The sequence below is a fragment of the Natator depressus genome, chromosome 3 (genome assembly GCF_965152275.1).
Source record: "Natator depressus isolate rNatDep1 chromosome 3, rNatDep2.hap1, whole genome shotgun sequence".
NCBI classification, from domain to species: domain Eukaryota; kingdom Metazoa; phylum Chordata; order Testudines; family Cheloniidae; genus Natator; species Natator depressus.
This window is the reverse complement of record NC_134236.1, coordinates 117432744-117445654: the sequence shown is the minus strand read 5'-3', so window position 1 is coordinate 117445654 and position 12911 is coordinate 117432744. Positions and strand designations below refer to the sequence as shown.

The 12911-nt window shown below is 41.1% G+C and overlaps 1 protein-coding gene across 1 annotated transcript in view; it reads left to right on the top strand.

Moving 5' to 3' along the window:
- Nucleotides 1-12911, top strand: part of CNKSR3 (CNKSR family member 3) — a 96278-nt gene that overhangs the window by 62922 nt on the left and 20445 nt on the right. The window contains exons 5-7 of the mRNA XM_074948648.1: nucleotides 4931-4972; nucleotides 6879-6998; nucleotides 8709-8768. Coding sequence (XP_074804749.1) covers nucleotides 4931-4972; nucleotides 6879-6998; nucleotides 8709-8768 — 222 coding nt within the window. The remainder of the gene's footprint in view (nucleotides 1-4930; nucleotides 4973-6878; nucleotides 6999-8708; nucleotides 8769-12911) is intronic.

Sequence of the window (12911 nt, the reverse complement as noted above, 5' to 3'; positions counted from 1 at the left end):
AAGCGGAGAAAGAAGAGGACTCAGGATGACATGTTCAGTGAGATCCTGCAAGCCACTGCCGCATCAGACTGCGAGCACAAGGCCTGGAGGATGAATATTGTGGCCAGCCTGGAGAAGGAAAGAGTGGAGAAGAGAGAGCTCCAGCGGGAAAAGGAGAGGGAGATGCACAAAGACATAATGAGGCTTCTCAGGCAGCAAACACAGAGGCTGCAGACTGTGGTGGACCTGCAGGTTCAACAGTCCTGGGCTCACCTCCCTCTGCAGCCCACTGAGAACTCAATATCCGGACCTCCCTATACCCCTCCCATTCCCCCAACATTCCGTGTGGCATCAGGGGCCACTGCACTACCCCTGCCATGCCACCCAAGGGACATTAAAGACAATCATAGCTAAACATTCCTGTGACAGCCACGGTTGGTGTATGTGTAGCTGAAATGGGCATCAGTGTTCTTTCCCCTTCATACATTCTGTTTATTAAATTTTAAGTTTTTTAATGTATTGTTTTAAAATTGTGGGGTTTTTTTTGCACTGATTGTGATTTTTGGAACACAATTCATCTTTATTAGTTCACAACATATGCTGCCAAGTGATCAGCAGTTCTGAAAGCAACCAGTTACCTATTATTGCTAAGTGCCACATAACTCATGAGATGATTCAAAAACAAAATTAATAGGTGCATTGACAATGTTGTATTCCTACATGTACAGTGATCACCACACGACTCCTGCAGAGCCAGGTAAAACACACTACAACAACACACCCTGTTCTTGCTCAGTGTTAAAATGGTCTTTCAAAGCCTCCCAGAGCAATATAGCTCTGCACTGAGCTCTTCTAATAGCCCTTGTGTCTGACTGTTCAAATTCAGATGACAGCTCCTCCACCTCTGCCCTGCAGCCTGATGGAAACTTCCCCCCTTTGCTTCACGTGTATTATGCAGCACACAGCAGGCAGCTATAATCATTGAGATGTTTTTCTCACTGAGGTCCAATCTTGTAAGTAAATAATGCCAGCGACCCTTCAAACCACCAAAAGTTAATTCAACTGTCATTCTGCATCTGCTGAGCCAGTAGTTGAATTGTTCCTTGGTGCTGTCAAGGTGGACGTATATGCCTTCATGAGCCAGGGGAGCAAAGGGTAGGCTGGGTCCCCCAGGATCATGTTTTGGCATTTCAACATTTCCAATGGTAAACTGCTGATCAGGAAAGAAAGTCTTGTAGCTTTCACAACAGTCCTGTGTTCTTAAAGATGTGAGTGTCATGCATCTTCCCTGACGAGCTCACACTGATGTCAGTGAAGCGTCCCCGGTGATTCACCTGTGCTTGCATAACCACAGAAAAGTAGCCCTTCCTGTTCGGTGTACTGAATGGCAAAGTGGTCTGATGCCAAAACAGAGAGATGCAAGCCATCTATCGCACTGCAGTTCAGGAGCAGCACTGCTGCAAATCTATCTGCTATGTCCTGCACGTTGCTGAGAGTCGTCACAGTCCTGCGCACTGGCCCTGCATACTTGCCTCACAACAGCCCTCATGGTGAATTTCCTTACTCCAAATTGATTGCTGACTGACCAGTAGCAATCTGGCATTGCAAGTTTCCACAGTGCAATTGCCACTCACTTCTGCACTGTCTGTGCAGCTCTCATTTTGGTATCCCTGTGCAGGAGGGCTGGATAAAGATCACTGCACAGATCCAGGAATCAGAGTAACAGCCGTGTTAGTCTGTATTCGCAAAAAGAAAAGGAGTACTTGTGGCACCTTAGAGACTAACCAATTTATTTGAGCATGAGCTTTCATGAGCTACAGCTCACTTCATCGGATGCATACTGTGGAAACTGCAGAAGACATTATATACACACAGAGACCATGAAACAATACCTCCTCCCACCCCACTCTCCTGCTGGTAATAGCTTATCTAAAGTGATCATCAAGTTGGGCCATTTCCAGCACAAATCCAGGTTTTCTCACCCTCCACCCCCCCCCCACACAAACTCACTCTCCTGCTGGTAATAGCCTATCCAAAGTGACCACTCTCCCTACAATGTGCATGATAATCAAGGTGGGCCATTTCCAGCACAAATCCAGGTTTTCTCATCCCCCCACCCCCATACACACACAAACTCACTCTCCTGCTGGCAATAGCTCATCCAAACTGACCACTCTCCCCACAATGTGCATGACAATCAAGGTGGGCCATTTCCAGCATAAATGCAAGTTTAACCAGAATGTCTTGGGGGGGGGGGGGTAGGAAAAAACAAGGGGAAATAGGCTACCTTGCATAATGACTTAGCCACTCCCAGTCTCTATTTAAGCCTAAATTAATAGTATCCAATTTGCAAATGAATTCCAATTCAGCAGTTTCTCGCTGGAGTCTGGATTTGAAGTTTTTTTGTTGTAAGATAGCGACCTTCATGTCTGTGATTGCGTGACCAGAGAGATTGAAGTGTTCTCCGACTGGTTTACGAATGTTATAATTCTTGACATCTGATTTGGGTCCATTTATTCTTTTACGTAGAGACTGTCCAGTTTGACCAATGTACATGGCAGAGGGACATTGCTGGCACATGATGGCATATATCACATTGGTAGATGTGCAGGTGAACGAGCCTCTGATAGTGTGGCTGATGTGATTAGGCCCTGTGATGGTGTCCCCTGAATAGATATGTGGGCACAGTTGGCAACGGGCTTTGTTGCAAGGATAGGTTCCTGGGTTAGTGGTTCTGTTGTGTGGTATGTGGTTGCTGGTGAGTATTTGCTCCAGGTTGGGGGGCTGTCTGTAGGCAATGTGGCCTTGCTCATCTGAAAGTTCTGCAGCCATTGTTCATCATACCAAACCTGCATTATGATGCGATTCCACAAGTCAGTGCTTGTTTCTCGGGCCCAGAAGCAACACTCCACCATCTGCAGGTGGTCCCTGAATGCTACTAACAACCTTGAATTGATTCTTACTATGTCCCACAGCAGTCTGTCCTCTAAGGAATTGTCGTGTTTCCCCACTTTATTTGGTGGTTCTTGTAGCTCTGGAAATGTTTCAGGATCGTGCAAGCTGTACTTGCAATGCTTGTGATAATAGTGCAGGCTCCATGCTTCTTTCGGGAATGGTGGACAGAGGAGGCCGTGTGTGTTTGTGGGATTTTTTTTTTTTTTTTAAAAAAGCATGAATATTATGGGATACAGATAACATCATGGGATGGAGACAGTTGCAAAATGGGACATTCACCCCATGCTTCCAGTCACCCCTGCGTGACTCATTTCAGCCCCATCATGCATTGCCAAAACTTCCCAAAAGAGAGTGTGCTGGATGGTGGCGAGTTGCGCAGTGAGATACCTACCCGTGGCGCACCGCACTCTGCATCAATACAAGCGCTCCTGGTGAGCACGTAAACTGCTGACACAAGGAGCCAAGTATGCATGGGCACAAGCGATGTACCAACCGTGGCATCTGTATGCTAACATAACTTGAGTCAACATAAGTTTTGTAGTGTAGACATGGCTTTAGTCACCACACTATTCTGTCCTTGTATGGCTGTCCAGAGAACAACAAAAAGACAATCCTACGTGGAAACGTTGTCATTACTTCAGTGACTGAAAATTGAGAAGTGATCTAAAAGGTCTTCTAGTACCTTACTCTTGTTGATATATTATTTTCTATTGGAGCACTTAAAGCAAAGTACATCTCTCTTTACATTAGTAAAGCAAGCTACTCTTCTTTTTTTCCTCATACGACTACACTGTCACCAGAAAAAGTGAGGTTACTGTCTGTTCGCTAAAAGTGACTGCCTTTGGAGCAATTTTCAGGACAAGTCTCAAAAGCATATGGAGCATCAAATGTAAAAGTGTGGTCAGACTTGGTATAGATACATATGCAGTGGCTCTAACTCCCGTAAGAACCAGGCCAAAAATAAACTCAATGCTAAGGACTCAGGATATTGAGCTCACGCTTCCATAACATGTACGTTTATGTACAAAACCCAAGTTGTGTGCTAAGTTCTTTGGCAAACTATATAAAGTAAGTAGACTTAAAGATTTATGCAGACTGTGAATACTTAGTCTTCAGCAAATCCTTCTTCATGAAATCTCTTCGTTAAAATGTCTCAATCTTTTACGATGAGGTGTGACAGTTGTGCAGCTTGGAACTCTGGTGCGATATGGGTCAGAGTTAAGATTGTTAAAGTGATCTTTGTAATGTTTGGGTTTTTTCCCCCAAATATAACCTTAACTTTGTATTTTCTAACGTTTTGTTATTTTTGAGAAAAGTCTTAGTGGGGGTTTCTTAAGTAATTATTAAATATTTACAACCGTACCTGTAGTTTACCCTCCCTTCCCCACCTCCTTCTTTTTACCTGGGAATGTATTGGTGTGTTCCAGTTTTGCTGTTTTTTTCAGAGAACAATCGTTTCTTCTGTAATCTACTAAATGAACTCTTTTCAGTTCAAAGTCTTTTGTACCTGAGCTGTGTAAATAATGCTTTGTGTGCCATTCCCTGGCCTTTGTGAATGCCATCAATAGCATATTTTAAAAGCACTTCTGAAGCTATTTTTAACCCGTGGTTTTTTTTTATCCATTTTGAAATGATGAATACAGTAATAGCTGGCTCAGTATTTGTAATATCTAAAACAAGCTTGTATGGTTTACCTTAACAAAGTCCATCTTTATTTGCGCATAACTCATTTTTCCTGGAAAATTCTTCTGCAGTAACTGAAGGGTTGTATTCTTTTAACATTTTGAAGGTCTGTATTGCCTTTTAGATCAGGTGTCAGAAAATTGTTGTTCAATGGTACATTTCATGCCTAGAAGGCGAAGCAGATGTCTGATTAATCCCTGCTCCAAAGATACTACCCTTTTTGCTTGAGGTCAGAGGTAGCTGTATTTCAGTATTTTGCAACCTAGTCTGTTTACACAGTTCTGTTAATTTAGTGCTTGTTTTCTCTTTTTAGGATTGCACTGTGGCTGAAATGGAAGATAAAGTTCTACATGTAGTAAGTATGCATTTCAGTTACGACCTAGTTATTTGTATTCCCATTTATTTCAATGACTTCTTGATTACTCAGACTGACAAAGTTGAAATATACCATGTAAGCAAAACCCCATTGCAGGCTGTTTTTATCATTCATTATTCTTTCAGAAGGGATAATGGTGAATTTTTAATGATGTATAAGTCAGCACTGCTATATACAGTAGATGATCCTTAAGGTTTTATTCCATAGGTATTTCTTCAAGTCCAATGTCTGGCTCAGTTTTTAGGGGAGGGGAAGGAATGTAAAAGGATGTTCCACCAAGTAAAGCAAAATGTCCATGATCCGCAGCGTGGGATATAGCACTTTATTTAATAGATAATGTACTTTGCTGTGGTGCCTGTAAAGACACTGTCCTGCCTATGGAACTAGAAAGATCTATGTCTAATTATACTTCATTCTGAAAGCTCTAAGTTTTCAAAATCATTTTGAAGCAACCTTGTGACCAACAGTGGGATGTAATGAAATACTTTTAATATTTTGTAACAGTTAATCATCGCTTCCTGCTTTTGACATGAGCCAGGCTGTGTTCTTTGATAAGGCCTTCCGTTTGCTGATAGATGCTTAGGCATTCAGTAGCACAATAGCTAAAAATAATTGTGTCCATAAATAAGGAAACCAAGCAAATAGGAGTTTTCAGTTTCTCATTTTTCCACACCCCATTCCATATACGTACTGTTGTTTGGAATTCCCTTGTTTTAGCAGTTCCTCGTATTCATACTTGGGCATTGTTTCGATTTATTTAAATTACATTACTTCAGTTCTATAAATCTGGTTTAGAATAAAAAACCTTGAGAATAATTTACCGTGTGCCCACGGTAAATTAGATAGAGGTATCTTTATACAAGGCTGCATTTTATGCGGCCCCTTAATTACATATGTCTCCGCTGAGTGAGAAGTCCCAAGGGCACTTGGAGATATTTACTTTCTCAGGTGAGCTACCTTCCAGTTTCTCAGCCAATTACAAATAAATGCTATCCTGAAGATTTTAGGGCCTCTTTTTTTTTTCTTAACTGTTGAAAACAACTTTAAGTTAAATACATTGTATTTTGTGTCTTGATATGAATTTAAACAATGAGGTGTGTAATGTAAATTTGAGTGTGTGGGAAGAAAATAGATGTTTTGACCATCACGTTTTCTCTGATTAAACAGTCATTTTGCCTGTTTGAAACTTTTAGAATGTAAAAGACAAATTACTCCCTTCTGATACATAAGCCTGACTTTCACTGGCTTCCTTAGTCCGAGTTACATGTGTTTAAGGTCAGAATGTGTCCTTAGAAATGGTATTGGGTTGGGATTGGATATATTTTTGTAACAAGGAAATATAAGTTTGTAAGGATTCCAGCAACTGGCACAAAGGAGATAACTGCTAAAATACTTAATTGTTAAATGCCTACCTACTCAAAAGCTTGGTGTAGAGTACTCACCAGTTGCCATTGGCTTCTTTAGCACCATCCTGCCTAACCCTTCTTAAAGCAGATCTAAATAACTGTTGGCAGCTGTTGGCACTAAAGGTAGTCAAATGTTTGGGATTTAAAAATAAAAATTCCAAAAAAATATAGACTAAATTTTTGCAAGAGTGTGGTGGTGTCATTGTTGCCTTTTTTTCCAGGCAACTGTAGCGGCACCTTGTCCCAACATGCCTTGTCACTGGTGGTAGCAGAAGTGGCAGATTTTTACCCCAGAAGCCTAGGGTAGACAAGGCCATAAAGGAGAATTGTCTGAATGGTCTCATATTCTGCTACCAGTTCTATCAAGCTTTCTTAGTGGGCCAGATTTTATAATTAAATAACTTCTGCTTTATTGAGAAATTAGTGTGGGGAGGAATTCTAGAATGTGGCTTTCCTAATGAATTTTTGTTCATTTTCAGTCCAAGATTTTAAACGGAATTTGTGATAAGATGATCAGATCAACTACAGATCCGTTGATGAGCCAGAGTGCATGTCTGGAGGAGGTTCATTTAACCAACATTAAACCTGGGGAAGGCCTGGTAAGAATTCAGCTGTGTCTGCTTCTGTGGTTACTATGTCTGCATTGTTAGTGCCTGGCCCTGCAGGCCATTACGCCTACGTGCATTGTTTACTCCCATTAAAATCAGTAAGGATTCAGCGTGGGACTAACTAGACTCATGGGCAAAACTGTCTGCAGGATCAGTCCCTTGTCTGTGTTTAAGGCATTTTTGAGGTGGTAGTATGCTGAGTACACCTGGCTATTGGTGGGATTCATCGATGGAGGTGAACAAAGTGGTCCCTTACCTTCGCTGGTCACCTAAATCAACTGTACATAGAGACTTTCTGAAGGATTTTTTTTATCTATACTGTTTTGTGAGATTTTTTTTTTGATCTGTAGTTTTGGTTGGATGTGGGGCGTATTTGGCGTTTGTTTTTAGCAGGGGTCTGTGGTAAACCTTTGACCATGTGCTGAATATGGTTGGTCGGGTTGGATGTTCCATTGAATGGTGTTTACAAAAAATTGGAGATGGGACCTTTCTGGGTGGAGTGGAGGTGGTTCACATTTAAATGCCTTAAAGGAAACTGAAATATTTATCTGAAATTATTTAACTTACTCTTAAAACTATGAAGAAGTGAGAAATATCTTTTGTTGATCAGTTTTTAAAAAACATGGGTGCTGTTATGGAGAACCTACAGTGTTTTGAGCTACATTATTGCAGGGCTAATGGAAGGGACACAAATGAACTAACCATGTTCCAGAACTATGGCAACTTCTTCAGTGCGGTTTGGGTATCAAATAAGGGTATTCGCTGAATAGCAGCATGATACCTTGTGCTCTGCAAGAAATGGGGGGACAGCGAAGGAGGAGGAGGGCAGGGAGGATAAATCTTTGCAAATGGAGAAGAAAATCAAGAAAGAAAAATCTTGTGTTCACGCTTCTAAGTGGTGGATAGTAATTTCTGGCACATAAATTGCACTTTGCACTTGAATGGCACTGCATAGCTAAAAAGCACAGCATGGTAAGTAATCTTCAAAACAGCGTATCAGGAAGGAAAACTACCTATGTTATCTATATGGAAATTGATACAGAAGTCTACTATGTGTAATTAAAATGTGAGTGTTAGCCCATTTGTAGATGGTATGTTAAGAATCCACACGCTCAGACCTATTTCATTAGCATTTATCCTTACATCCCCACCCAGTAGTATAGTAAAGTGGTGCTAGCGCATGGTTTGCCTGTGCTCCTGGTTTATGCCAACACTGTACTGTTACAAGATGGCTAGCATTAAGAACAGGGATTATTTGAGCTTGCTTGTCTGTAGAATATTTGTAGCAAACTTGTGAGGAGGTGCTTGGCATGCAAGGGACTCTAAATGACTTATCTAAAATTCTCCAGGATAGTCAAGGCTATAAAGAAGTTAAGTTACATGATTTAAAAATATTTTAAAGATCATCTGCAAAGGGTCAAGTATAAAATTCCAATCTCTTTAACTTATATGTACTGAGTGCCCAAGAATTCAGGAAAAGAGGAACATTTAGTACTTTGATACTAGATCACACTAGTTACAAATGTGAGTCCATGAATTTTCATATATTTGATGTTTTTTACACAGAATGAGTTTTAAGTTTGTTGTAAGATGTTGCTTAACCTGTTACATAATTAGTATGCAAGTTTTTATTCTTGGCACTGCCTTTCTTAAATTTGACCTATTTTCAATTTCTTCTCCTCTTCCCTCCCCCCACATTAGGGAATGTATATCAAATCAACTTATGATGGATTGCATGTAATTACTGGAACTACAGAAAATGTGAGTACGTCTAATTCAATTTGAAGTAGATGTATTTTTAATTTAAACTATTCTGGATGAAAGTATGTTTAGGCAGATTCCTGAGGCTTTTTGTTTCTGCCATGTATGGATCGCAAAATCCTATTGCGAGCAACTTTGTGTGATACACCATTGGTTTATCCTGGATTTATAAAGATTATGCATATATGTATGTTTTAATAGAATAACACAAGGGTATCGATCTTCTGTTGATATAATAGCTTGGTCAAATAGTCACATTTTGTAGGAGACAGCCTTCTACATTGTGGTGGCATACATCTAGGTATGATCCTATGTTTCTCTTTCGGTGATGGTCCTAAGAAGGGCCATTTCACTGGATTATCACTTGAGTTGCTTTTTAGACTGTGAGGCCATGGACTGCTGTTCGGTTGCCATGTTGATAGTGTTGGTTATGCCAAAGCACTTAACAAGAGAGAGACTTATTGTATAATGAAAAAGCATCAAAACATGTAACATTACAGAATAACATTTAGTGGGGAGCCAACCCCCTCCCAAACACGAACTGGCAACGTTTGTGAGACAAGCTCTGGAAAATCTGCTGCATGGTCTTGAACTCTTCACCATATGTCGTCACAACGAGAGTCAGTGAGTTTGCGATCCCCAACATCTATAAGCCACCAAATGTCTCCTGTACCACGCAGGTTTTACTGAATCACCACCACTCTTTAATATGGGTTGGAGACCTCAAGAGCCATCATAAATCCTGGGGTTACAAGACAATGATACTTAAGATGAACAACTTTTTGAATGGGCTTCGAATCAAGACAGGCATCTACTGTTCAATTCCAAGTAGCAAGAAACCTTCTGTTTTGCCGGACGGAGGCAAGTCTACTTGCTGGACATGTGGTTTGTGTTCTGTGGCCAGAACACATGGCCTCTAGTTGTGGAACGAACTGTCCTTGACAATTTTATGCATAGCGAGCACCCTCCTGTTGTCAGAGACGTTGCTCTCCAAGTCCCCCTAATCACATTGCTACCAAGGCTGTGTTGGAACTTGAGGAAGGCCTATGGGAACAGCTACTCAGAAACCACAGGAAAAGTGGTTCACAGGATACCTGCAAACATCAGGTTCATCAGCCTTCTTAAAGAGGGCACAAAATGGAACATCACTCTTCTTCCCCCCCCAGCTACGGGAAAGCCACAGTTCTTGTTGGTTGACAGACAGTGAGGCATTCGTAAAGGAGTACTGGATAACAGGTGACCCTGCTGCTTCAACTCCTGGAGTCACTGAACTCCACGTAGCTTTTGCCCATCACTCTCATCTAGCAGAACCTAGATTCCACTCGCTCAAGCAGGAAAGCCAGAAGCTGGGAATGGGCGACAGGGGATGGATCACTTGGTGATTACCTGTTCTGTTCATTCCCTCTGGGGCACATGGCATTGGCCACTGTCGGAAAACAGGAGTTGAGGTCGATGTTCAAAATACCATTGGCTTTAGACTATTTGCCTTACGGAATTACTAGAAATTATTGTTCAGTTACAAAGTTTTTATGGTGTCTTGTGTAAACAAATGCTTGCTGAGCAAATATGCTCTTCCATACTTTGCTCTTATTAGGACAACTCCTCTTTACCAAAGGAGATCAGGGAGGGTAGTTTAGACCAGGAATAAACTATGTGCTTCTCAGTGGCAAAGTAACAGCAGCTAAGATCACAAAAAGTTTTTTTTTTTTCTTTCCCCCCCCCCCTCGGGTTTAGGATATTGCCGTCTAGATACTAGTCCTCTGGTGTGCTGAGACTGCTGCCTATTTATTGTGTGCTTGTACAGTGCCTAACACAGTTGGGTTTTGGTCAATGACTGTGGCTCCTAGGTGCTACTATAATCCAAATAGATAATAATAGTAGGACTATATCTACGTGGATGGTGTGGTTGCTGAAAGGAAGAACCTGTGAAGTGCAGCTTATGTGATCTTTTCTAGTTAGAAAAAGGACTGGTGATTCCTTCTGAACCCTTGCTAAGTTATAGTGATTAGGGAGGAGTGGGTGGAAATCTGTACTTACCATTTATCATGAAAACTGTAATCTTTTATATCTGCCAACTCTTAATCTTACTGGGTTATTTGGCATAACTTGTTCACCATAGGCTGAAAGACTGAGTCTACTGTGCAGCAATGTCAACATTTGATAGATGTGAAAGATTGTAACTTTGGTCACCATTAAGTTGTATAGGTAGTTGAAACACAGGCTGAAAGCTCTGAGTGAGACTCTGCTGCAACCATAAACCAAAACTCTGAACCCAGGTGAATCTGTAAGTATCAGTTCTCTCAGGGAAACTGCATTCTCCTTGGAGAAATAACATCAACTAGGAGATGAAAGTGAGAGATCTACTAGCAATAATTAGACTCTTTTTTTCCCCCTTCTTTCTGATGACAAAAGATCTAGTTTATATTCAGCTACAAACTACCTTTCTGACAAAAGTAGTATCTGCATTTTATTTAGCTCTCAAAATATTTCTTTTAACATATATGAATGAAACCTTTGCCAGGTGGCTGTTATCAGAACTCTAGTACTGCACCAACCACACTGAATGGTTCCAGGAAAGCAATACACTGTCTAATTTCAGTCAGTTGACAGGATTTCCAAGATCTTCCTGCCTGTTCGTGATTTCCTGTGTTGCATGAGAACACACTGGCCAAAACAAAACTTTCCACTTTCTTCCATGCTCTCCATAGGAGTGGAATAGCTGCCTTGTGAGCTGAAACTGGCTATATATGTACTATCTGAGATCTCTCAAGCAGTCTGTTGATCATCCTGTAGGATACTCTGAATTCAGTGCTCACTGTTTAATGAATCAGGAATCACAGAAATATAGGGCTGGAAGGGACTTTGAGAGATCATCAAGTCCAGCCCCCTGCACTGAGGCAGAACCAAGCAAAAACCTAGACCATACCTGACACCTCTTTTGTCTAACCTGTTCTTAAAAATCTCCAATGATGGGGATTCCACAACCTCCCTTGGAAGTCTGTTCCAGAGCTTAATTTCCCTTACAGTTAGATTAGCTATTAGAAAAAAAAAATGAAATCTTCCTGGCTGCAGATTAAGCCCATTACTTGTCCTACCTGCAGTGGATTTGGAGAACAATTGATCCCCATCCTTTTTATAATAGCCCGTAACATATTGGAGACTGTTATCCGGTCTCCCGTCAGTATTCTTTTCTCAAGACTAAGCAGGCATAGTTTTTTAACCTTTCCTTACTGGTCAGGTTTTCTAAATCTCTTATTTTTGTTGCTCTTGTCTGGACTCCCTCCCGTTTATCCACATCTTTCCTGAAGTGTGGCACCCAGAACTGGACACAGTACTCCAGCTGAGGCCTCTCCAGTGCTGAGTAGAGTGAGATAATTACCGCCTGACTCTTACATGTGATGCTCCTGTTAGGCTAATATTCTGAGATGTTCTTTTTCCCTACTGCATCTCATTATTGACACTCATTCCATTTGTGATCCACTATAACCTCCGGATCCTTTTCAGCAGTACAGCACCTAGCCAGTTATTCCCCATTTTGTAGGTGTTCATTTGATTTCTTTCCTTCCTAAATATAGTACTTTGCAATTTTTTTTGAATTTCATCTAATTGAATTCAGTGTCAGACCAATTCTCTAATTTGTCAAGGTAGTTTTGAAATATAATCCTGTTTTCCAAAGTGCTTGCAACCCCTTAATATCTTCCACAGGTTTTGTAAGTCTGCTCTCCACTCCATTATCCAAGTCATGAATGAAGATATTGAATAGTGTCAGACCCAGAACTGACCTGTGTGGGACCCCCCTAGAATGTTTTCTGCAAGCATAATCACAGCCCAAAAGATGCCGTTAGCCTTGGTTTGGACAGTATTCACCCCTCCAAACAGGCATTTCCTTGATGAAGAAGCAAGAGGATAGCAAAGAAATGTGTCAGAGTAGCAGCCGTGTTAGTCTGTATTCGCAAAAAGAAAAGGAGTACTTGTGGCACCTTAAGGTGCCACAAGTACTCCTTTTCTTTTTGCAAAGAAATGTGGTTACTCATAGTAGCTGGAGCCTCTGTCACATGTACAGCATCTTCCTCATTGCACAATTTACTCCTATAGTGTCCCACTATTACAAGATATTACTTGAGTTTTGAAGGTCTGGTGGTG